Source organism: Rhineura floridana, chromosome 11, assembly GCF_030035675.1.
Source record: "Rhineura floridana isolate rRhiFlo1 chromosome 11, rRhiFlo1.hap2, whole genome shotgun sequence".
Taxonomy (NCBI): Eukaryota; Metazoa; Chordata; class Lepidosauria; order Squamata; family Rhineuridae; genus Rhineura; species Rhineura floridana.
Genome location: NC_084490.1, coordinates 38427173 through 38452616, shown reverse-complemented (window position 1 = coordinate 38452616; position 25444 = coordinate 38427173). Strand labels below are relative to the sequence as shown.

The 25444-nt window shown below is 45.7% G+C and overlaps 1 protein-coding gene across 1 annotated transcript in view; it reads left to right on the top strand.

Annotated features, from left to right (window-relative positions):
- The window catches only part of LOC133367148 (RNA binding protein fox-1 homolog 1-like), a 44689-nt gene that overhangs the window by 9053 nt on the left and 10192 nt on the right, over nt 1–25444 (top strand). The window contains 5 exon segments of the mRNA XM_061590993.1: nt 4884–5105; nt 20740–20883; nt 21444–21497; nt 23279–23371; nt 23742–23802. Of these exon segments, the coding sequence (XP_061446977.1) occupies nt 4884–5105; nt 20740–20883; nt 21444–21497; nt 23279–23371; nt 23742–23802 (574 nt within the window).

Genomic DNA, 25444 nt, shown 5'->3' with positions numbered 1-25444 from the left:
ATGCTGATGAAAGTTAAAGAGGAAAGCACAAAAGCAGGACTACAGCTGAACGTCAAGAAGACTAAAATAATGACAACAGAAAATTTATGTAACTTTAAAGTTGACAATGAGGACATTGAACTTGTCAAGGATTATTAAAACCTCGGCACAGTCATTAACCAAAATAGTCAAGAAATTAGAAGGCTAGGACTGGGGAGGGCAGCTGTGAGAGAACTAGAAAAGGTCCTCAAATGCAAAGATGCATCACTGAACACTAAAGTCAGGATTATTCAGACCATGGTATCAGGGGTGTCACTACTGGGGTGCGGAGGGTGCGGTCCGCACCCGGGTGTCCCCATGAGGGGGGTGACACCCAGAGCTGCCCTGCGCTGTTGCCCGGCAAGGCTGCTGCAACTCCTCCTCCTCGGAGGCGGGCAGGCAGGCGAGCGAGACTGGGAGCAGTGTCGGCAGGGCGAGGGAGGCACGCCGGTGTTCGCAGGCCTTCTCCAGCTGGGTGCCCCTCCTGCGCGTGCCCTCCCAGGGGCATGGATGGAGTGGCTGGCCTCAAGTGTGCATGCGTGTGCAAGCCCGGCCACCTCGTCCATGCCCCTGGGAGGGCGCGCACCAGAGGTCTGCACCAGAGGTCCGCACCCCCCCGCACTCCTGCTAGTGATGCCGCTGCATGGTATTCCTGATCTCTATGTATGGATGTGAAAGTTGGACAGTGAAAAAAGGGGATAAGAGAAAAATCAACTCATTTGAAATGTGGTGTTGGAGGAGAGCTTTGCAGATACCATGGACCACAAAAAAGACAAATAATTCAGGATTAGAACAAATTAAAGCAGAACTATCACTAGAAGCTAAAATGATGAAACAGAGTTTATCACACTTTGGACACATCATGAGAAGACATGATTCACTAGAAAAGACAATAATGCTGGGAAAAACAGGAGGGAGTAAAAAAGAATAAGCCCAAACAAGAGATGCATTGATTCTATAAAGGAAGCCACAGACCTGAACTTACAAGATCTGAACAGGGTGGTTTATAACACATGCTATTGGAGGTCACTGATTCATAGGCTTGCCATAAGTCGTAATCAACTTGAAGGCACATAACAACAACAACCTTAGGAAAAGGGATAAAATTTAATACACCTTTCCTTCCTACTGCCAGAATGAAATTCTCTGCCCCTCTTCCCTGGTAGCTGCATTTTTATAAACACACACACACACACTGGGTGATCCACCCATGTAAGGTTAGTTTGTCCTTAGACTTCTGGTCTGCATGTGAGAATGCTCTTTCACAGAGGTGGGGAAGAGATTTTCTGCATAAAATTCCCTTCACATGGAAAACTAACACATCAGGGAGAGGGTTAGCTAAAACCTTTCTCTTTGATAGCTAATGTGAAATGTGTGTGTGTGTGTTGATATGGAGAAACATTCGGTTATGTGAGCCCCCAAGGGCCACCTGCAGTGGTACAGCACAGATAGAAGTTTCCCACTTCAGAGACAACTATTTGTTTATTTACTATATTTGTATAAGGGTGGCCAATAGCATCATTTTCAGGATGGTTCACAAACTCACAGTGATTTGTAAGTTAAAATGCAATGGTGCAAAATAGCAGTATCATAAAAGAACAATTTGCGGCCTAAAAATTTCCAGCAGAGAAAATAAAGCTAGATGACTAAAAAAATTGCACAGCACATCAACTGTGGTTCAGAACAAGAAAATTGCAGGGCTTTTTTTTTTTTTTTTAGACCAGGGACAATATAAATAGCCTACACCCGACACTGGTTCCGATTAGTTCATGGAGCGGTTATATGACAATGAGCATTCATCCTCCATTCATCCTGATTTTCTTGTGGGGTGTTTATACATCTTTCTGTTATCTATTCCCCATCACTTTCCAAACCCCTTTTAAAGTCAATTTGTTGCACTAGGGCAACAGAGCACTTTAATCCACTTTAATTTCACAAACCTAAATTTCCTAGTATGACTTTAAATCCCTCCCACATGACAGCCTGAAGGCATTCAGAATAACCATAAATAAGGCTCCATATGTGTACATCACTGTTCTTCAACCTTGGGTCCCCAGATATTGGACTACAACTCCCATCATCTCCAAACTGCATGGTCAATGGTCAGAGATGATGGGAGTTGTAATCCATCAACATTTGGGGACCTAAGGCTGAAGAACAGTGGTGTGATATTTCAGATATCTGGCTCTAAAACATTAAGGTCACATCCACACCATTTGAAGCACATTTAAAGCACATGGCTTCCTTAAAGAATCCTGGGAACTGCTATTTACCCCTCACAAAGCTACAGTTCCCAGCACCCTTAGCATGCCACAGTTCCCAGGATTCTTTGGGGGAAGCCATGTGTTTGTGCTTCAATTATATAGTATGGATGTGCTATAAGGGCTTTAAAAGTTAAGATCAGCACCTTGAACTTGGCCATGAAACAGACTAGGAGCCAAGGCAGCTGATAAAATGTTGGTATAATATGATGGAACTGGCCAGCCCTAGGAAACAATCTTGCAGCCCTGTTTTGGATCAAGCGTAGTTTCCAGACTGTTTTGAAACAATGCATTGCAATCAGCTAAAAGGGAGGTAACCAGACCACAGGTAATTGCGGGATCTAGGTATGGCTGCAGCTGGACATACCATAAAAAGGTGTTCAAAGTCACAGAGGCCTTCTACATTCTGCTAGAATAGTGACTTGTCCATGAATGTAAGAGCTTCCCATTCCATCTGTTGCAAGTTATAGCAAAAATGATGTGTGGGAAGCAGGCCCTTGAAGATCAAGCCCAATCTGGTGCAAGGATTTTGTGCTTCAGCTTCCCCAAGGATCGCGTATTCACAAATCCCATTGGCACATGCAGCCTACAACTCATAGCATTTGTTAATACAGATTGAGCCTACAATTGTATGACTTTCAGGGACTGAGATGGTGCATTGAACGAGGGCACTGGAGTGGAGACCCATAATTAAAAGAATAATCCACCAACTATTTTGTCAATTAATGATATTTTTAACCAAATAAATTTGCATCTCACCAGAACCTTTTTTGAGATGCTGAAATGAGATAACATACAAAAGTTACCACATAACGCTAGAAGGAAAGGCCACCTTTAATAATTCCTTTTTAAATCCCTGCTGTTACGGTAGCACATTGGAACCAAAGCAATCTCAGTGTCTTTGTGTGCAGTTGTGGTTGGCGTTTTGGACAAGGATTGCGGAGATCTGGGTTCAAATCTTCACAGCTTTGAAGCAAACTGGGGGACCTTGAGTCTCATTCAGCCTATCCTACCTTACAGGCTTTTTGTGATGATATAATGGGAACGGGGAGAAAGATATATGAGTTCCTTGGAGGAAGTGTGAGATAAAAATGAAGTAAATAAATATACATGTGCCCATAACTCACAACTGCACTGATTAATCAACTCAAGCTTGAGTTAATTAATCCTAACAATTTAGCCTGTTAAAATGTGTAGCCTGACTTAAAACTCTTTGTGCAAACAGGAGCAGAATTTGCTTTCTTTAGTCTGACAGACCCATGAATGTCCTTGTTTTTCTAATATCTTACTACTACTGCATTAACAACTGGGCTTCTTCTAGGACTAAGCCCTTGGCTCCAATTAATCCTCATCCCTGCCATTGGACAGGTGGAGCAGGTGCATGGGCCACAGGGCTGAGCCAAGCTGGCAAATTGCAGATTCCAGGGAAATCTGCAGCTGTCTTTCTCCTTTATCACAGTTTGGTTTTAAAAGCCCCCAAACAGCTGAAAGGCAGAGACAGTACACCAGCTCCAAATAAGGTCTGAGGAGGTGCTGATAAAAGAGCAGCCAATTGGAGAGCCTGTGTCTGTTGTGATTTCTCCCCATAGGCTGAAAGAAAAGCACAAGGGATGCCTTTATAGCCCTAGGCCAGGGGGAGAAAGGGGTGTGCATTTTTCCTGAGCATCTTACTCTGGCAGCGATTCTGAAAGGTGGCAGGGGATGGGGCCTGTTGGTGTAGGTGGGTGAAATCTTGCAGGCTGGCTTTTGGGATGTTGTCCTAATTATGATAAATTGGGGGTTTGGGGAGCCTGAATCCTGTATAGAAAAAAAGGGGGGAGCGTAGTTGATTCATGCAAGATCAGCTGGGAGATGAAACTCCTGGATCCTCTAGGAGGAAGTGGTGGTGAGAGGCTAATCATATTAGGTGCAGGTTGGAAGTCTGCTTTTATTTAAACAGGATCCTGGGGTTTTGGGTTCACTGTAAACAAGAATTGTGGAGTGTTGTTGTTGTTATATGCCTTCAAGTCAATTTTGACTTATGGTGACCCTATGAATCAGCAACCTCCAACAGCACCTGTTATAAACCACCCTGTTTAGATCTTGTAAGTTCAGGTCTGTGGTTTCCTTTATGGAATCAATCCATCTCTTGTTTGGTCTTCCTCTTTTTCTACTCCCTTCTGTTTTTCCCAGCATTATTGTCTTTTCTAGTAAATCAAGCTGAATTTATTTGTGCTGGATTTCAGGGTATGAGGGATGAGCTGGGATGTCCCTCGTCCAACTTTTGCCTCTACCCAACTTGCTGGATGGCCTTAGACAACTCTGTGTCTCCCCCATCCCAGCTTTGGATCTGTTGAATGGAGATAATAATACTGAAGATGCTACATACTATTCTGATATGTCTTTGGTACAATGTATATGTAAAACCTCTGGATAGGAGATTAATTTATTAGAAAGGAGGGGGAAGTAGAGGGTGTTTAGTACCTGTGTAGAGATGAAAAACAGTGGCCAGGCCAGACCTGTTCCCAGTCCTACTTGATTTTAGAAAATGGCTCTGTTTGCTCACTTTTTGTTCACCAGTTGCAGTTCCAAACTTCATTGTCTTTCTGTTTTTCCTCCCTGCAGGGTAGTCCAGATGCTGCGGTGCCACCAGCTGATGCCATGACACAGACGTTCCCGGCTCAGTATCCTCCGCCACCGCCCCAGGCCCGGCTACCTCCGCAATACCATCTCCACAGCACCCCTTCAGAGTACTCATCCCCAACAGGCCTGGATCACAGTCTTCGTATCTTCCCTGAACAGGGAACAGCTGCACCAGAGCCATTGCCACTGCCCCCACCTCCTGCGGTAAGTGATGGCCAAGGATCCGGCTGGTTTCACGTTGGCAAATGCCAGTGACTCCTGGGATGGGGACCTGTTGTCAGGGGGTGCAGAGCTATGGGTGCCACACATCTGCATAACAGCCCTGATTCCATTTATAGTATTCCCCAAGATTGTTCTGGAGTTCAAGGATCTGAACCCTTGTTTGGTACAGAAAAAAAGCTGATTGCAGAAAAGAGAACTGGATGGCCTGTGTAGGGCAGTGCCAGTTTTATTCCAGGAGCCTAAGTCCCAGGGCTCACTGGGAAAGATGTGGCATCTCTTGGGGGTATGGTGTTCACCAGGTGGGTTTTCTGAAAAGAGAAGGAGATCTTGGGATTTTAGAATGAGAGTGAATTAAGACTAGACTTTGCTTGCATCTTGGTTCACTGGGGGGATGGGAGTTGCCTTAGCCCTAGAAACCCTTTGGATTCTCAGGACTGAGCCTCTGACACATGTGAAGGCAATAGTGAAGAGCATTTCTAACCATGTGCAGGGACGGGGGCGGGGGAGTAAAGCAAAGGATAAATCTTCTGGGATAGGCATGAATACTGTGGCTTATCATTTTGTAACTTAAGCATAGGGAAGGCATTGTATTACTATAAGATGCTTTTGTGCTTTAACAAAAATCTAGGTGTGTATGTGTGCGTTACAAAAATAGATCAGTTGGCCTGGCTGCCCACTTTGTGAATAAATTCCATCCAATACAAAAAATGCAGCATCCCCTTCCCCAAGATCCTGTCCATCTCTTTGGCTTCCCTTGACCACCACAACCCCCAAATTTCAGGAACACAAGAGGGAAAGTACCTCTGAACATATGTAGAATGCATATTTTTGTCAGTACTACTGAACAACCACTGCTTATTTACATTCTCCCAAACACATACATAGAATTAAATATTCAGGCTCACAGGGCATATGCCACAACATGACATGATTGTGTCACATATAACCCTAAGCCTTAGCAGCTGTTTTCCCAACAATTAAGCACTGGCTGCCCTTGCCTCCTTTACCAGCATAATGTACAACTGGAACACCTAGCTCCTTGTAAAATTGCTTTCCCCAGATCTCTGTTTCACCCCCTACCCCATCCTGCAAGTTGCCATTTTCATCCTTTCAGGGCTGCATTGTGCCTGGGCACAGGTCAGGAATATACCTTTAATCCCAGTAGGGCCAGGTTTGAGGTGGCCCTTGGCAAAATGCCCCTGCTGAGCACCCGCTTATGTTTATGAGCCCTGATGAGCTTGCCTAGTGGCAGCAGCAACGGCGGCCAGGCGGTTTGGGGCTGCCATTTTAAACTTCCCACAATGCCCTTGATGTAGCATCATTCCAGGACACTGTGTGAAACTGAAAATGGTGGCTACAAGCCATTCAGAATGGGTGGCCCAGGGCAGGTGTTAGAGAACTGGTAAGCTGAGCTAGAGTGCTGCCCAAGGATGTCATGTGCTGATGCTGGGCTTGAATGCCAGGATTAAACTCAGAGAGTTCCTTCTTTCCCTCCCAATCCACAAACTTTTCCAGGTTTCCCTGCTATTCTTCTAGACACATTGGAGGTGTTTCTCTCTGAAATAGCAAAATGTCTATTAGAAACATGTGATGTAACATAGCTCTCCTTCTGGAATTTCCCAAAAGAGAGTCAGACTTCAGAGGAACAACAGATCTAGCTTGAAGAAAGCAGGCCAATGGAGGTTCTTTTTCTGTATTCTGGAGACTTTTTCTTTTTACAAAATGGCACTCACACAGAGACACTTCTCCCTTCCTGTAGCTAACCATCCAGAGCACTGGTGTCCTCCCCCTGCCTCATTTCCTCTCTGATGCCCTTCATGTTGGTGGCAAGTATATAGAAATTGTGAGGTGACCATAGGGACTAGACACCTGGGATCTCAAATAACTTCCATTTCTCAAGAGACAAGATGGAAGGCATGGGAGAACTCAGTGTACCAGATCCCCGGAGCCCTGTAGTGACCAGTCTTTTCATGCTGATCTGTACTACAGAAAGCCTTGCCCATCCCATCTCCAAATCACACCATGTGTTATTTGTTTCTGAGCTCTACAAAATTTAACATGAGAGTTTTGAATTCAAGAAGCAGAGAGTTTCTTTGTGAACCCACCCTAAACACACCTGGGTTCCTGCTGGGAGGAAGGGCGGGATATAAATCAAATAATAAATAAATAAAGAGGTTTGTGTGTATGTTGTCATGGAGCGTGATCTTCTGGCTTGGCAGAAGCATTGGGTTTTTGTTTTCTATTGGGATGTGCTGAACCTCCCTGAGACGACTTGCTAGTCTTGCCAAAACTCTTTCTTGTTTCCCTAGAAATAGCCCAAATGTCACCACAAATTGAGGTGAACTATGGTAGGAGTTTGACTGTTGGAGACAGATTAGCTTAAGTAGTATGATCACTCAGTGTCTGCTGTGTTGTGCTGAGCTATGCTACAGTTTGGTTTAGCGACTTGTCTGAACCTGTGCTTGTAGTTTTGCTCTCTCCAGACTAAACCAGAACTGTAACCAGGTTTATAGAGAAAAGAGGAGTATGCTCAGTCATGGCAAATCTAAATGTGGGTGACATCCACATACCATACAGTTAAAGCACTCTTATACAACTTTTAATAGTCATGGCTTTCCCCAAGGAATCCGAGGAACTGTAGTTTCTTGAGGGTGCTGGGAACTGTAGCTCTGTGAGGGGTCTATTAACTCTCAGCACCCTTAAACTACAGTTTCCAGGATTCTTTGGGGGAAGCCAGGACCGTGAGTAAAACTGGGACTGAGGGTAGTTGAATACTGGTCAGTTGGAGGGAAAGGGGGACAAGGCACAGCTGTCTCATATTTTGTGGGCTCTCAGGCCTGGTATCTACACAGCAGAATGATGAGATGGCAGAGTCCAGAGGTGATAGAATGGATTGTACTACTTCAGATTACCTGGTGGGGGCACTTTTAAATATTCCCCTACCTTAAAAAAACAAAATACCTCCCTGCAAGTATGATATTGGCACTGTTCAAAGTTGCCTACGTTAGAACCTCTTTTCTCTGTGTGCTAGGTTTTGTAATTTCATGGTGTTTTTTTTACATGAGACAGCAACCCAAATCGTCTCCCCCCTCCCTGCAGTCTGAACTAGTATAGTCCACTCTGCCACCTCAGGATCCTGCTACCTTATTCTGCTGGGTCTAACACTCAGCCTTAGACTTGCAGAAAGCAAATCACACAGACAGGACATTGTCATGGGGTTGGTGGGTCTTGGCTGGAAAGGTTTGGCTACAGAGCATGTTTCCCTACTAATGCTTAACATTTATATAGCACATTTCAAATGTTCTGAACACTTCACATTCATCCTGGTCCCAGGCTATGGTCTGAAGGCGCATGAGGCCAGCACCCTGCTGAAGCTAATCAGGATCAGGTCTGGTCAGTGCCTGGATGGGAGACCGCCTGGGAACCATATGTAAGCCCTCTTAGGTTTCTATCATGAAAAGAAAGGCAGGGTATAAGTGTAATAAATAATAGTAAATCATCTTGGCAATCCTGTAAGGTAGTCCAGTGTTATTTCCCCCAATATTCCAGATAGAAGAACTGAGCCTTAGAGAACAGTAGCTTGCCAAAGGTCACTTACAATCTGATCTTACACATATTTACTCAGAAGCCAACCTCAATTTGAGCAGTAGGACTTCTTCTTCAAAGTTAGTGTGTATAGGATCACAGCCTTAGTAATTATAATTGAGATGAGATTTGAACCAGGGACTTTCTGGCTCATGTTCTTAGCCATTTTGCTATAAATAGACTAGCTTCAAGAAAATGTAGGATTGACATTTTATAAGGGATTGCTTACACAATTCTTACCATCATCACTAAACTATAGTTCCCAAGATTCCTTGAGGGGTGGTGCTGCTGCCACAACAGTTAACAGTATTATAAAAGTTGAAATATTGGTTGCTCTTTGGATGATAGACTTCAGTATTTGAGAGCTTTCAGAGTACAGCTTCTCCAGTGGCCAAAGTGAACTGCTAACCCAGGATGTGCAACACTGTCAAAGATGTGGTACTTCCTAATATAATAGTTTGACTATGGGAGGGGCCATAGCTCAGTAACAGAACACATGTTTTGCACGCAAAAGAGCCCCAGCATCTCCAGGTTAGGGCTGGAAGAGACTTCTGCCTGAAGCCCTAAAGAGTTGCTGCAAATCAGTGTAGACAATACTGAGATACATGGACCAATGGATTGATGACTTGGTGTAAGGCAGCTTCCTATGTTCCTACAGCTCTTGCTGTGCTGATCTTACTGGTCCATTTGGACTTGCACTTTTGAACCAGCCCCTGAAGCTGCCTCATCTCATGAAAAGCTTCGCCTGCTGGGGTTTCAGTATACCCATCTAACCACTGTTAAAGAGAAAAGTCAGGCTAGGTCCCCCCATCCCTGGCTAGCTGACAATCTTAACCAGCAAGGATCAGAATCAGTGGTGCCGACAAGGCAGGGCTTGTATTATTTATTTCAATGCCAGCTGGTGGCTCCATGTCAGTACGGTAGTGGAATCCACTCTGGGTTTAGATTGAACCATTTGGACAGCTCCTTGAAAGTTCAGACTCAAACCCAGAGCGGATTCCACTGACATGGCGCCACCAGCTGCCACTGATTTGCTTATTTCATTTATAAACTGCTCATCCAACCAAGTTCTCTGGTTGGTTTACATAGACAATAAAATACAAAATACAGTTTACAATAAAGGCCCTTAAAATAAACAAACAAAAGTCAAAAAGCAGAAAGCTTAGTGAAAAACCAACTAAAATCAGCACAAAAAACAGCAATCAGAACAAAACCTGTACAAGACCAACATAAAACACAGCAAGCAAGGTGCAAAACACTGAAGCTCCCAACAGCTTGTAATGAAAAAGCCTGGGAACACAATGGCCCCTGTGCCTACAGTCATAAGATATACTTGACATTTCTCCCAGTTTTCATTTCTGCTGTTGATGCTCTACCTTGGATAATCCAGCTGGTTCCACCATTGGCTTCTGTAAGTTACGCAGAAGCGGAAGGATCTAGCATGGGCCAGGTAACAAAGGCACAAGTCTTTGGGGGCAGAAATAGAGGTCTGGATTCAGGAGTATGAGCAGGAGTGCCCCCAAATGAAAGAAGTAACATACAGTGCCAGCTAAAGAGGCTGAGGGCCATAAGCCCAGAATATGAAATTACCTGACTGCACTGCTGATCAGAATTGGGATCAGCATGATCTGCCTCTGGCTTGAAAAGGCTGCTGTTGTCTCTGGTGCATACATTAAATGCTATCCTGCTCATATATTGCTTGCAGGTTTTTGAAGCATTATGAAAACCTGTTTACCAGATACAACAGCAGTGTGATGACTGAACACCCCACAAAGAATCATGCCTTTACTGGTCTATCTTATAAGGTTGTTTCAAGGATCACTGAGCTTAATGTATGTGAAGAACTGTTTTGGATCAATGCTATGTGTATATGAGCTATTATTGTTATCATTATACCATCCACAAAAGTTCCTAGTCCTCAGTAAACGTTTAATAGCTCACTTGCCCATACATACCATGCAGCCTTTTAGTCTAAAAGAGTGTAGCAAAATGTCCCTGCTCAGGTGCCTACAAGCGGTTATTACTTGCTGCTGGTGGACAATGGAGTGGCTACTTATTGTTCTGCATTGCCACTATTCTGTGTTCTGTCTGTGTCAGCTCTCATAATCTACTGCTTGTCTCCAGCCTGAGAAAACAGGTACTATTAAATAGGTATGGAGACAGCATCATCTTTTCCCTATCAAATAGATACAGTTGGAAGGTTTCAAATTAGGACTCCTGTGTGCTGCTCTCCAGAGTAGACAACTCCTAACTCTTGTTCAGAAGGAAGCAGGGTGAAACCCACATCTCCACTTTTATGCACCATAAGATCAGTCCCTCTTTTCCCACTCTGCAGAGCAATGGATTCCTTCTCCCCCTAGTCAGTGACTCCTGAGGAGATGGTCTCTGTGCCCATATTGGGTAGCACTTTTTTCTCCAGCAGAGACAGCTGCACCCCTATCAGATTCCCTGTTCTCTTCCCTCCCAACTTTCACCATCTTCACTGGCAGCTGTTTATCTGCACGTGGGACAAGTGGTGTATTGCTGATAGATTCCTTTCAAGGATGCTGTGCCCTCTGGGAGACTGTAAACAGAGAAGGCCCAAATCAGTTTGGTTTGTGAGGTACAAAACCCCAATGGATCCCCTTTACTTTCCCCAGAGCTTGAAAAACTTACTTTTTTGAACTACAACTCCCATCAGCCCCAGCCAGCTTGGCCACTGGATTGGGCTGATGGGAGTTGTAGTTCAAAAAAGTAACTTTTCCAAGCTCTGACTTTCCCTGCTAGTATTGATGGGGGCAGCAGCAATAACAACAACAATTTAGGTTGTGGTTGTGGTTGTGGTTGTAGTTGTTGTGGTTGTTAAGCAGTTGGTTGCTTTTCAATGGTACCCCCGAATCTACCACTTGAGGTAAGCTGCCTCACTGTGCTGGGAGTAGGGCCACCTCCATAAAGGAAGCCCCAGTAGCATGCTCAGGATTCCGTCGCAGAGTCCTGTGCAAACCTCCCACCCCATAAGGTTGCCATCTGTCCAGAAAAAAAAATGACCTGGCTAGGCCTGCTCTTGGGCTTCTAACCACAACATAAGCTGTAGAAATCAGACTTTTACGGCTATAAAATCCATACCCAGCTGCTCATTCTTGCAAATCAGACTGTTGTTTAAGGCATAACTACAGTGATTGATAAGCTGGCAACTCTATTTGTCAGTCTGACTATTCTTCATCCAGACCACCTCTGATCTTTGATTTCCTCATGCAACCTAGGTTACAAAATACCACAAGCTTTGGCTATCTGCTTCCAGTTTCTCTCCTCTGCCATGATTAGGGTTGCCACTTTTTTCAGTCATGTTCCTCTGCCTTTCACAGCAATTTGGTATGCAGGAATCAGCAGATGAAGCTTACATCACAGGAATATATGCTTTGTTACCTCCTATTGCCTGCACATCAAGCTTCTATTAAAGGCACAGTATAAAAGATGTTTTTAAAAAGTTACATTTGTCTTTACCCTGATATTACCTGCCTTTTGAAGGGGCCCTTAGGCCCAGTTTCATGATATAATGTTTAAGTATCATGTTCAGTTTATATTGCTTTACTGAGTCCAGCTTTGCAGTATAGCTGTGTTTGGATGTTACATTCCATGTATATCACCTTCCTTTAGCTCCAAATAACTCCTCTTTTTCAGTTGCCATGGTGGCAAAAACAGAGGCTGTTGGTATGAGGCTGTAATGCAGGAGTGGGGAAACTTTCTCAGCTCAGAGGCTACATTATCCTGCATAGTGGCCAGAGGCAAATGTGGGCAGAGCAGTGGTTGTGACTCTTACCTTTGTACAGCCATGCAAAAGTCAAAGAGAGAGAGATACACACGCACATCTCCCAGTGGTGGCTTGTACATGCCCATTGGCAGGCCCAGCACCACTGTGTGGCCGCGGGCCCCTGCAGCCATGAATCATGGAATGGGAACTTCCAGGTACTCTCCAGTGTAGGTGGTGCGGGCTTAAATAAGCCCATCTATCTCACCTACATGTTGTGTTAGCGTGTCAGTACATGTGCCTTGCACAATATGCCTGCCTGCCTGCCATCACCCAAGATGGCGGAAAGTGCATCCCTAAGGGGTTGATCACCTTGCTACCATCTTGGGTGATGGCAGGCGTGCATGTGGGGCGTGCAAACTGATGCCAGCGGTAAGTGGGGCCTGCCTGCCTATATAAGCCCTTTGCTGCCTGTATTGGGAAGGAGCGTTGGGATGAACAGTGCTCTGGGCCCAGGCAGGCTCGTGTTCAGGAGCCCAGTCATGCCTGGTGCCGGCCCTGCCCATTGGGACTAGTGGGGCAAAAGTCAAGGAGCTCAACAGTAGGTGGAGCCAGAGACAATGACAGGCGGAGCCAACAAATTCTACTTTTGTCCCCATCCTTGTCCCTGCTCTATTGTACAAGGGCAATACTGAGACTAAGGAGGAGGAAACTGATAGCCAGGGCCACCCAATGGACTGCTGGCAAGCAGAAAGAAAGGCAGGTAGCTGGGGGCTGGGTGAGGGCAGACTGAGGTTAGTAGGGCAGTGCCCTGTTTGCCCGAATGGGCCAGCCTCCACAGACATCTCCCTATCCAGGCAAGCGAGAGGCATTCTCGCAGTTCAATGACACGTTTCAGCCAGGCAAAAAGCATTCAAGGAGGCCCTGGAGCACAGGGGTGTAGTCGTCCAGGGTCCCAGGGGGTCTTAGACCCCTTACTTTTTACAGAGCAGGGTCCCTCTTTCTCCAACATCCTTTCCTGCTGATTGGGGCCAGCCAGAGTGAAAGGAGGTGAGTCAGTCACGGAGAAGAATCTTCTCAGTAGTTAACACATGCCCCTTTTATGCCGATTGGCTCCTATGTTGTTGTGAGAGAAGGCTGCGCTGGAAGGACTGAGGAGTGTGGAGACGACAAGCAAGCAAGGGAAAGTGGGAAAGGAGGTAGGAGAGGGGGACACTTGGGCTGAAGAGGGTGTTTCTGTCTTTGTCTCTCTGTTTCTGCTGCGTGGCATCCATTTTGTATTCTCAACCCATCAGCAGAAAAAAAAGGGGGGGAAGAAGCCAAAGATGTGTGGTTTTGTTCCAGCCCAAAGCCAGGAGCAGTAGGGGAGAAGGAGGGAAAGAAAGCATATGTTTCTGGGGGTGGCAGTGGGGAGGAAGTGTGTGTGTGTGTGTGTGAGATGATACCTGAGCTTTTAATAATGTTCAATATCTGTGTGTCATGCATGGTAAGATGAAATGCAAATGAGTATTCCACAGAGAGAAGGGGGCAGGCATGACTATCGTGAAGGGACCCTGGCACTTCTGAATTTGCCACTGCGCTACTGGTGGAGCAGCGCCAGTGAATGGCGTGGCCTGGGGAGAGGGAGTGTGTCCTAGGGAGAGTCCTGCAGGCCGGACAGAGGCCTGGAGGGCCACATTCAATCCCAGCCCTGCTGTAATGTTTGTGTGTATCTCTCCTTTTTCCCTTTTCTCTCTCTTCCTCTGGAAAGTCGTTCCTAAGCTGCAAAAGAATTCCTGGTCTGTAGCAATTCCTGCCCCCCCGTGACTGTGTCTTTCCTGGACTAGGGCCTTTTCCTGGGGTGTTAACAGCGACGTTCGTGGACCTCTCCCGTCAAGCTCAGGTTTTTCTCCCAGGCATCTTGGACATCCATCACGTTTCTCTTGTTCTATTCTCATTAATCCATGAATAGTTAACCTCGTACTCACTGTGCAACTGCACCTGCTTGTCTTCTCAGCCTGACACCTGCCCATCCCCACCACTCCTGTGCATTTTATTCTCCCAGTGAAGTTTGGGGCCTGGTGGGGAATTTTTAATCCCTGTTGAACTTGTCTTTATGAGCAAAGAGTCTGTAGCATTTGAGGGATGCATCCAGCTTTTTGGGAGGGTGGGGATTGTGTGGTGTATTGCTAGGGTGTATTGGGGAGATGTGATGGGACAGGGTGGGGGGGCAGGAAGGACTGAAGGACCGAGGGGGATTGGCTATTGCCTGGTGGATTGTTTGTATTTGTGAGTGGCTGGAATTGTGTGTGGTGTGTTTAATGGCAACATGATGGATGCTCCTTGCTGCAGGTGCTATGTGCTCAGAATCCAGCATACAATGTCACAGCCCATACGCATGTCCACAGAGAGTGTGTTCACTGTAGAGCTATTTGCATTCCACCAGTCCCACAGATGTCACTATATTTTAGAAAGGCCATAGCTCAGTGGTAGAGCATCTGACTTGTATGCAAAAGGTTCCAGGTTCAATCCCCCCTGGGCTCCCTTTGGGAGGGTGGGTGGGATGATGAATCCCTGGCACTCAAAGGGCCGAGAGAGACTCCTGCCTCAAACCCTGAAGAGCTGCTGCCAGTCAGCGTAGACAATACAGAGCGACACGATACAGAGCTGGATGGCCAGTTGTTCTCACTTGGTTCCTAAAATGGAATGTTTCTCTGTGTGGATGGCTCAAGGGCCCAACATAGGGATGGGCAGGGCAGGATAAGAGAGGATTTTTGCCACCACAGACGTCTGTCTTTTGCAGAAAAAAAAAATAGTGGTTCAGTGAGACACACACCCTTACAAAACTGACCCTGGGCAACTTTGTGCATGCATGCTGCTTTCCCTTTGCTTCTGGAGAATAGCCCCTTGGCACCTTGTCCCAGAGCCCATTTCTTTCCCTCCCACATCTCAACAGTTGATATGAAAACAAAAGAGGGATCTGCCATAGAAGTGGGGGGATTAGGCACGGCGGAAGCTTTATTTGAGCCCAATCTTCCACATCACCACCACCACTGATTCCAAGGGATTGTGCTCACATGTAGCTTTCTGTGAGCACCACCAGTCTCTGTGCCTGGAGATGCAGTAGAAAAAGATGGAGGGAAAGGATTAAGCAGCCCCTCCTCAGTTGTTCTTCCACTCAAATGCATAGCTTCCCAAGGCTGCTTTTAATTTCTCTCTTTTTTTTTTAAGTTGGGTAAACTTATGTTTGTTGTCTGCAATGTTTGGGTTGGCCCAAAATGAAATGCTTCCATGCAATCATCTCAATATGCCTTTCCTGAAAAAAAAAACTCAGAAGCACACTTCAGATTTAGATATAGTAGCGTAGAACAGTTTTATTGTTAGACAAAAGATAATTACTGAAATGCTAGTTTTCAGAATTTGGAAATTTAGAACACTTTTAAGAACTGAGAGATGGTATTTTGATAAGGTGTGCTCAAAAGGTAAATTAGAAAATGGGTAAAACAGATTAAATTAGTTCAGTTGGGTGAGATGATATGTTGTATGAAGTCAGGCCTAACACAGGCCTAGTTCTCCCAACAGCAGGTGAGATGGTATACCATATGCCAAGAACCTTTGGCCTGCCAGATGTTGCTGAACTACACCTCCCATCAGCCCTAGCAAGTATGGTCAATGACCAGGGATGATGGGAGTTGTAGTTCAGCAACATATGGAAAGCCAACTCTTCCCCACAACTGCCATGTACATTGAAATGGCCACATGGGCTAGCCCTCCTCCCTGCCATTTCTGTGCTCAGACTGCGACAGAAGAGGCTCTGCCTATCAATATCTCTCCTTGGGTAGAGGAGCTCTGTGTACACACATTGGAATTTGTCATAAGGCACTCTGTGCATGTGCCATATGTTCAGGCAGTGGGGTGAAGGGACAGATTGTGTGCTTTGCAGCCCACTTCACATATTATTACAATGCATTGCGTGTCAGGGGGCAATCTGAACTCCCTTTCTGTGTCTGGATGGTACCCCTGTAGATGGCAGTTAAGGGCTCACATGATGGAATACTCCTCCATACGAAAACCAAATAAATCCCCACACATAGAAAGCTAGATGTGGTGAAGAAGGATCCTAACCTTGCTTCTGTGTGCAGGTTTTTGTGGGTAAGAGTGAATGGGGACTTCCTGACCTGTGCCGTTGAAGTTGTACAGTCCAGGCACAGGTTTACCACTTTATCCGCTGTTTGTAAGGACAAAGCCAGAGTCAATCTTTTTTGGTGATTTGTCCATGGCATGGTGGCGGCTGCCACAACAACTGAGCCTATGACTTTGTTTCACACACAATGAGACTCACTCCCCTGCAGATTCAGAGAGCCTCTTTGAACATTCCTGGTGTCTCATCCGTTGATAGTCATGCCTGCCCCAAAGCGCCCCCTCTTTGTTAGATTGTAGCAGGAACTTCAAAGACAAGTTCAACTTTGTCCCCCTGTCAGATTAATTGCTTCTCTCAGCTTCGTCTCTTTCCTCCACCCTTTAGCACTTAAAAGACATTGCAAGAGAGGCTGCCCACACCTCCGCCGTGCCCTTGGAATGTTGCATCGTGGTGATTGCATTTTGACTCGTGTGGGACCATCTGCATGGAGAAGAGAGAGGGGGGCCCAGTGGGTGGTACTCTGTGTCCCCTGATCTTCTCCACAAGGTTCCCCCTGAATTGTGTCCTCTCTCACTCAATGCTGCTTCTTCTCTCCACTAATGTTCTCTTGCTTGTTGGTGTGTCCCCGTCCTATTCATTAACCCAAGACAGAATGTTTTGTCAATGCATTGGGACATCTCTTTTCTGGATGATGGGGGAAAGGTTGCAAAGAGTATGGCCCCATCTTCCTGAAAAGAGTGGATATGATTTGGGGAATGGGGATTGGGTGGAAACAAGGAAGAAATCTGGTCCTCTCTCTTCTGAGCTGTCATGTCATCTGACAAGATAAACAAAAGGGCCAAACTAAATGGTCGTGGGATTAGCAACTGCATGATTTTTTTTAAAAAAGAATAAATATAGCAGATGGAAGAGCCCAGTCTGGATTGGGACTTTGACATGGGAGGGGGCTTCAGCCTTTCACTCCTCAGCTGCAGACTGGATCTGGAGTGCAGCCCACCCCTTTGCTATTTTGTCTTTTTAAAAAACAAATTGCACAAAACAAATTGTGTTTAATTCGCAAACTGCAACATGTGAGGCTGGTGCTTCTGAATGCCAGTTGCTGGAAACTGCAGTGGGGGGTCAGGGAGAGTACTCTTGCACTCAGCTCCTGCTTGCAGGCTTCCCATGGGCATCTGGCTGGCCACCATGAGAACAGGATGCTGGACTGGATGGGCCACTGGCCTGGTCCAGCAGGGCTGCTCTTATGTTCTTATGGTGTCACATGGAGATGGTCTCCCAGTTTCATGTGGATCCTCATGCAGAGAAATCACGCAGCTCTTGCTGAACAGTACCATTTTAAGCTGCGGGTGGAGGAAATCCATGACTGATGGTTTCCTCTCCTTCCACCCCCCTTGTAAGAAAACCTCTTTGCATATGATGGGGCACTGGCATGTCAGGTAGAAAACCAAGTTAGGAAGCTTCTCTTTTATAGGTAAACTTTTCTATGGGGAGTGAGTGCAGTGCTTGTTTTTAAACAATCTGAGAGAGCATCCATATACAGTATAAGGAGTCTCCACATGAAAACTGAAATGATATGGTCCCAGAAAGACTTTGCCATTATTATATTTATATGTATTCATCTACTACTGCCTTTTTGCTAAAACACACAAGGAGGTTCCCATTTTGAAATAATGGTTTACAATGTAGTAGACACATAATACAAAAGGAACAGGAAAGGAAGCAAGAAATAAGTAAATTTAGGTGCCAGTTCTTTCAAACTGTTAGATAATGACCAGGTGGAATAGCCACTACAGGAGATTATTCTGGGGGGGGCAGACTAAACAGCAACTGTTTGAGATGGGCCCATGAGACGGACTCTCATAGATGCCATCAGCACTGTACATTTAAAGTACTATGATATCACTTTAAACAATCGTGGCTTCTGCCAAAGGATCCTGGGAACTGTAGTTTAAGAGTCCTGAGACTCCTATTCCCCTCACAAAGCTATAATTCCCAGAGTTCCCTGGGAAGAGGGGCTGATTGTTAAACCATTCTGGGAATTGTATCTCCCTGAGGGGAATAAGGGTCTCCTAACAACTCTCACTGACCTTAACAAATGACAGTTCTTAGGATTCTTTGGGGGAAGCCACGACTGTCTAAAGTGGCATAGTGGTGCTTTAGATGTGTAGATGGGGTCCTAGTCTTGTATTTCCCTCATATGATTTCCTTGTACACATAGAGTGGTCCTGCCTTTGTCTAAAGTAGCCTTCCCCAACCTGGTGCCCTCCTGATGCTTTGGACTACAACTCCCATCAACGCCAGCTAGCATGGCTAGTAGTCAAGGCTGATGAGAACTTGGAAGCCAAAATGTCTGGAGGGCAACATGATGGAAAAGGCTGGTCTAAAGGGATCCAGTTTGGGCTAGTTTCCCTCCATTGCCGTTGATCTTGGTGCCTGAAGTTTGAAAGATAAGAAATCTTACGGCTCGAGTCTATAAATGTGCAGCACAGCAATTGCCCACCCTGAGGATTAGCAATAATATAATGGGATATTCTTTTTTTTTTTTTGCTCTGTACTTCATCAGGTCAGAAATTGCTGGCTAAGAGCAAGTAAAAACAGCCCATTCAAGTAGCAAATTCTCTTCCATTCTATGGACAGGTTGAAAAGTCTATTTCAGAGACAGACAAAAACATGAAATGAAAGTTTCACATATTCAGCTGTCAGGTGACAATTGTAACCCCATATGAAAAGTGGGGCCTAAAAAGCAACTATCCACCACTTCGGTGGATTCCCCAAATGATCAAGCAGGCATGCTGCAACCTATAAAAGATTGAGTTAAATATCAACTTTTAAAAACTACTACGTTTTTCCTGAAAAGTCTAGCAATTTGCAATATATTGTAGCCATGTTATTCTTGTGAGAATAAAACAGTGAGAAATAGCGATTTACCAAGGGCACTCAGCAAAGTGCATGTGAACAGAGGAAACATATGAACCTGGGTGTCCATGACCCAACTTGACACTTGATCCTCTGCTACTGGGCTGGATGGCAACCCACCTGTCACTGAAGTTGTTGGTAAATCTCACTTTATTGTTAATTATGCTGAACTGCACCCAAAGGAGAACAGGGAGAGGGCCCATAGTTCAGAGGCAGAGCACCTGCTTCGATCCCTGGCATCTCCAGTTAAAATCTCAGGTAGTAAGTGATGGAAAGAGTAAAATCCTTCTGTCTGAGATTGTGAAGTATCCTTGATCTTGCAGTTGTGGTGGATAGCTCAATGAAAAGGGTGACCCAGTGTGCTGCAACGGGGGGGGGGAAGGTGAATTCCATTTTAGGGATCATTAGGAAAGGAATTGAAAGACAAAACTGCCAGTATCACAATGCCAGTATAAAAATCTAGGGTGTGACTGCACTTGGAATACTGTCTTCACTTCTTATATTTAAATCCTCAGAAGCATTATCAGCAGAGGAGTTAGGTAGTAGATTCCTAGCTTTTCAAACCCAGGTATGTCACCTCCACCACCCAGCAAGGATATAACACCTTTCCCCATGCATGGAGTAGCTATTTTAGGTGCCTTGAGCCCTATACACATCTGGCTGGCCACTGTTACAGCAGGATGCTGGACTAGATGGGCCTTTGATCTGATCCAGAAGGATTCTTTTTGTGTTCATGCTGGTCAGAAGAACAGACATTACTAGGCTAAACAGAGCAATAGTCTGGTTCATTGGGAGGCAGCTTTGAATGTTCAACAGCTAATGGCTTCTGGTATCTTGAATGCCACCATTACTATACACCTACATGACAGGCCTTGCCTGCTTGCTTTCTCCTGTGTGAAGGTTGGAGCACACAGTAAACTTGCTGTGGAGATGCTGATGAGTGTGTACCTCTCCATGGCAACTAATTTCCCTTCACATCCTCCCACTTCACCCCGACATTTGGACTCTGTAGACTAGTGTCATCCCATTGTGAGTCTTTGTGCATCCCCAAGACCCCCTGGAACATGGATTGGGTAAGATCCAACATTGGGAGTTGCCCAGCAGCTGCCATGTTGTTCTGCCCATGGCCAGGCAAGGGGACTTGGAATGCCAGCTCCCAGGCCCAGAGCTCTGTTAAGCCAGATGCCCTCTATGCAGGGGGGCAAGGGGAGGGCTGCCTCAGTGGTGTGTGTGATTCTGCTTCGTTTCCTCGCCTCCCCTCCCCGTAGCAGCCAGAAGAAGCCCCTGCATCTGAGCTGTCCCCGGAAGCAGAGGAGGCAGAAAGCAGCGAGGACAAAGCCCAGCCCAAACGCCTGCATGTGTCCAACATCCCCTTCCGCTTCCGTGACCCAGACCTGCGGCAGATGTTTGGGGTGAGTCTCTCCTCTTCCCTGCTCCCCTAGCATGTTCAGGAATGTGTGCGTGAGGGCCCTTCAGCATCAATAGGCTCTGGGCAACTGCCCAATTTTGTTGGATGTTGATGCTGTGGTGCTAACTCCACCCCACTGCTGGTTCAAGAGGCCTGGGATGGCGGGACTCACAGCCCTGTAGATACTCTTGGACTCTGACTCCAACCAGCCCCAGCCAGCATGACCAATGGTCCAGAATGATGGGAGCTATAGTCTAGCAAAATTCGGAGAGCCACAAGTTCTCCACCCATGCCACGTGCCATGAGGACATACTGAGTGCAGATGCCATATTTCTAGATGGGGATGCCCAGGGATAAGTTGAGTCTCCAGCCATGCTAGAGGATGGGTGCTAGTGGGTGTGTTTTGGACGAGTTGTAGGGGAAGCGCTAAGTTTTGTGATGGGCACTGTCATAAAATCTTGGCCTGTAATTTTACACATGGTCTCGAATTGGTCTCTAGGCAAGCAGGATAGGAGGCTGTTTGTTGACTGAGCCAATGACTGAATGTCCTCCTTTTTCTCCTAGCAATTTGGAAAAATCCTGGATGTGGAGATCATCTTTAATGAACGTGGCTCTAAGGTATGGGGCTATTGGCTGCCAAGAAGGGGTTGGGGACAAGTGACTGAGGGTCTGCTAGGCAAGGCTGAGCAGTATCTATGTCAGGAATGGGAAACCTGTGTCCCTCCATATGCTGGTGGGCAACAAGTCCCATCATCCCTGATCCTTGGCTATGCTGGCTGGGGCTAATGGGAGTTGGGATCTAAAAACATCTAGAGAGCCACAAGTTCCCATCCCTGGCCTATCCTCTCACTATTTCACTGTGTAAATGCAGGATATGATGTTGGCAGGGATAGTTGAAGAGCACAAGTGATCCCAGTGGTTGTTAGGAGGTCACAAAGATTTCTAAGGGAGTGTGATGTCCTTCCCTGGCACCACCTGTGAAGCTCTCACTTGTGGCTACCAGCAGACAGGAACATCAGGTTTTCTTCTTACCCTTTACAGCTCTAGCACAGATTTCAACAAATCCCTCTGCTAGGCCTTACTACCCCACACTCTGTATCTCTTATAACCTTTAGACTGTGCCTTAGTCCCTGCCAGGCTATCTCGATACTTTGTGTCTATGGGTATAGGTAATTCCCAACCCCCCCTGCAGCCTCTTGCACTGAAGCATACAGCCCTGGGTTTCTCTGTGGGACTGGATACACTTTCCTCCGATCCGCCGCTGCAACCATTCGATACAAACTGTTCAGCCTTGGTTACTTTGCTATTCCCCCTGGTATATGTATACCAGCTGAAAGAATCAGGCTTTTGTTTAACCAAGAAATATTTATTTAGTATTAGAAATAACAAGATCACTTAATTACTTTGTTGACAAGCTTATGGTTTCATCTATATTCTGTTATGTACTTGACTTCTTACTAATTGCCTCAGAACTCCGACTCACTCTCAACAACAACACCAAACACCATCCACCTCCTCAATTCACCTTACAATTCACCTCCAAACACCACCCAGATTCAACTGTCATTCTTCCATTTATACTCCCAGCCATTCAAACGCTCAGCCAATCATCCAGCATTCTACTGCTCATGTACTCCCCCCTCCTCTTTCAGTCCACTTACCATATGTCTTCTATATAACCAGCACTTACCATATTAATAATATAAGCAGGAACATCACAGGGAACAGCTGATGCAGCATACTGTCTTGCCAGTTGTTCCTTAGCATCCTCTGTGATATTGCAAGGGGTTATAGCAGCCTTTCCCAACCAGTGTGCCTCCAGATGTTGTTGGGCCACAACTCCCATCAGCCTCAGCCAGCATTGCCAATGGTTAGGACAGATGGGAATTGTGGTCCAACAACATCTGGAGGCACACTGGTTGGGAAAGGCTGGGTTATAGGTTGTCTGCCTTAGATCAGGAGATGCAGCTCTTGAGGGTGGCAAAATGTCTTGAGATTCTCCTGGGTATCAGACATCTTATTCAGAGTCCTGAGAATTTTACCCACATGATGTAGCCTCTTTGCTGAAGCTAAGCAGGACAGGGAGTTTGGTCAGTGCCTGCATGGGAGACCACCTGAGAACCCTCTTATGTTTGCCGTCTGGAGTTCCATGATGAAAGAAAGGCAGGATATAAGATGTAATTGTTGCTGCTATGGCTACTGCTACAGTCAGTCCTGCTGGATCAGACCAAAGGTCCCCTTAGTCCAGGGGTAGCCAACATGGTGCCCTCCAGATGTTGATGATGGACTCTAGCTCCCATCATCCCTGGCCATTGGCCATGCTGGCTGAGGGCACTGTTAATTTCTCCATTCCAAATATATATTTCTAGATTCTATCCTTACAATGTGTATTCTCTTAGGGCTTTGGCTTTGTCACCTTTGAAAACAGCCAGGATGCTGACCGAGCGCGGGAGAAGCTGAACAGCAGTATTGTGGAAGGCAGAAAGATTGAGGTGAGACTTTCTCTTGCTCTCCCCATAAATGTGTGTGCATGCGCACATTTCAGCATCCATAAGTTATGAACTGTTGACTGGCAAGTTGTGGGAGCTGCAGATACTAAGTCCCTAAAAAAGAGGGCTCTTGATCAATGGTTATCATGTATATTAAAATTGAACTAATTTTTCTGACACAAAATTTTTCTGACACAGACACAAATAGGCCCAGTACTGCACATGTGAATCCACCCTAATTCTTGTCCCTTAAGAGTAATGTCAAGACCACCACTGTGTGGCTTATTTGTGTTGTAAACTTTGCCTGTCCCACTTTGGGGAAAAAGCTGACATGTGCATGTGACCTCACTTCCTGCTTCCTTCTTCGATCCAGGTCAACAATGCCACAGCCCGTTTAGTCACCAAGAAACCCCCAGCAGCACCAGTGGTGAATGGTATGTAGAAGCTGGAATAATAATAATTTATTATTATTTATTAAGTTTATATGATGATGATGTTTAGTTTATTATTCACTTGCTGCATAAGAAGTCTCTAAGCAACTCACAAAATGTTAAGAACATAAAGTGCTCCAGATGTTGCTGAACTACAACTCCCATCATCCCCGGTCATTGGCCATGGTTGCTGGGGCTGATGGGAGTTGTAGTTCAGCAATATCCAGAGGGCCAAAGGTTCCCTACATCTGACATAAAGCATTAAAAAAATACATTACAATAAGAATCATGTAACAGATTCAATAAAACAGCAGCAAAACCCTTTAACCAATAAATAGCAAAATCATCACAGTCTGTCAAATGTCTGACAGAAGAGATGAGTTTTCACCTGAGCACAAAGGGATGTTAATGATGGCGCCAGGCGGATCTCACTGAGGAGAGCATTCCACAAGCAGGAGGTCACAACTAAAAAGGCCCTCTCCCTTGTTGCCACTCTTTGAATCTCCTTTAGAGGCGGCACTCGAAGGACTGCCTTTCAGTGTGCCATTTCTGAAAAGAAAGATGCTGTGGTTCTCATGCCTGAGTGCGTGCCCCATCCTCGGATCTGGATACCTCCCCCCACCAATCTCCTTTATTCAGTGGCAATGGACAGACACTGGTCAAGATCTTCTCTTCATTATTCTTACTTTGTATCTCCTGTGTCCCAAGTCCTGGCACTGAAAATGGGTGCTGGGCCTCAGGCCTTCCCTGGTGGACTCTGGCTCAAAGCCCTATGTTGTGTGCTTTGTCTTCATTCACACACATACCATTTACCAATAGGCATCTCTGTCACAATAGCATTGCATGGCTTGGTTTTCTCCATCTCTTCTCAGTAGAAGGATCTCAGAAAGGGGGGATCTTAGAAAGGACCTAAACAAAGCACAGTGAGCAGACCCCTGCTCCATATGACAGACTTAGGCTGCAGTCCTGTACACACTTACTTGGAAGTAAATCCCATTGTATTCGATGGGACTGAGTCGACATGTGTAGGATTGCACTCTTAGCCTGTCAGACATAGGTCCCCTCAGACATGCACGCACACACACACACACACATCCCTTTGTGGGTCTTTGCATAAGTGTGAGGGCTGGCCCTACTATTCAGTGGAGTGAGGCAAGTGCCTCCGGAAGCTAATTTTGGATGTTATGAAAAGACGGCGAATGGATCATCATTATTTCATTCATTGTTAGTCCTACTCAGAGTAGCCCCATTGAAGTTAATAGACATGACTATTGGAGGGAAGATAATATTTCTTTAAAAAACCCTTTTGTTTCTAAAGATGTTTTCGTTTTAAGATATTTTTAATGTTTTATCACTTGTTGTTTGCCATCCTGGACTCCCTTTGGGAAGGGCGGGATATAAATGTAATAATTCCAATGGGTCTACTCTGAGTAGGACTTAGTTGAATACTGCCCATTATTATTACTTATATTTATTTACTGCAGGGATGGGGAGGAGTTTGTGGAATTTTCTGGCTTTGGTGCAAAAATAACTTGGGTAGCCTCTGATATTATGTATCTTGGCCCTAGGTGAGAGTGGGCACCATTTGCTGCTCTGGGTCAGGCAGTGAAAGGCCCTGGGCTGGCTCTGGGCAACCACATGGGTG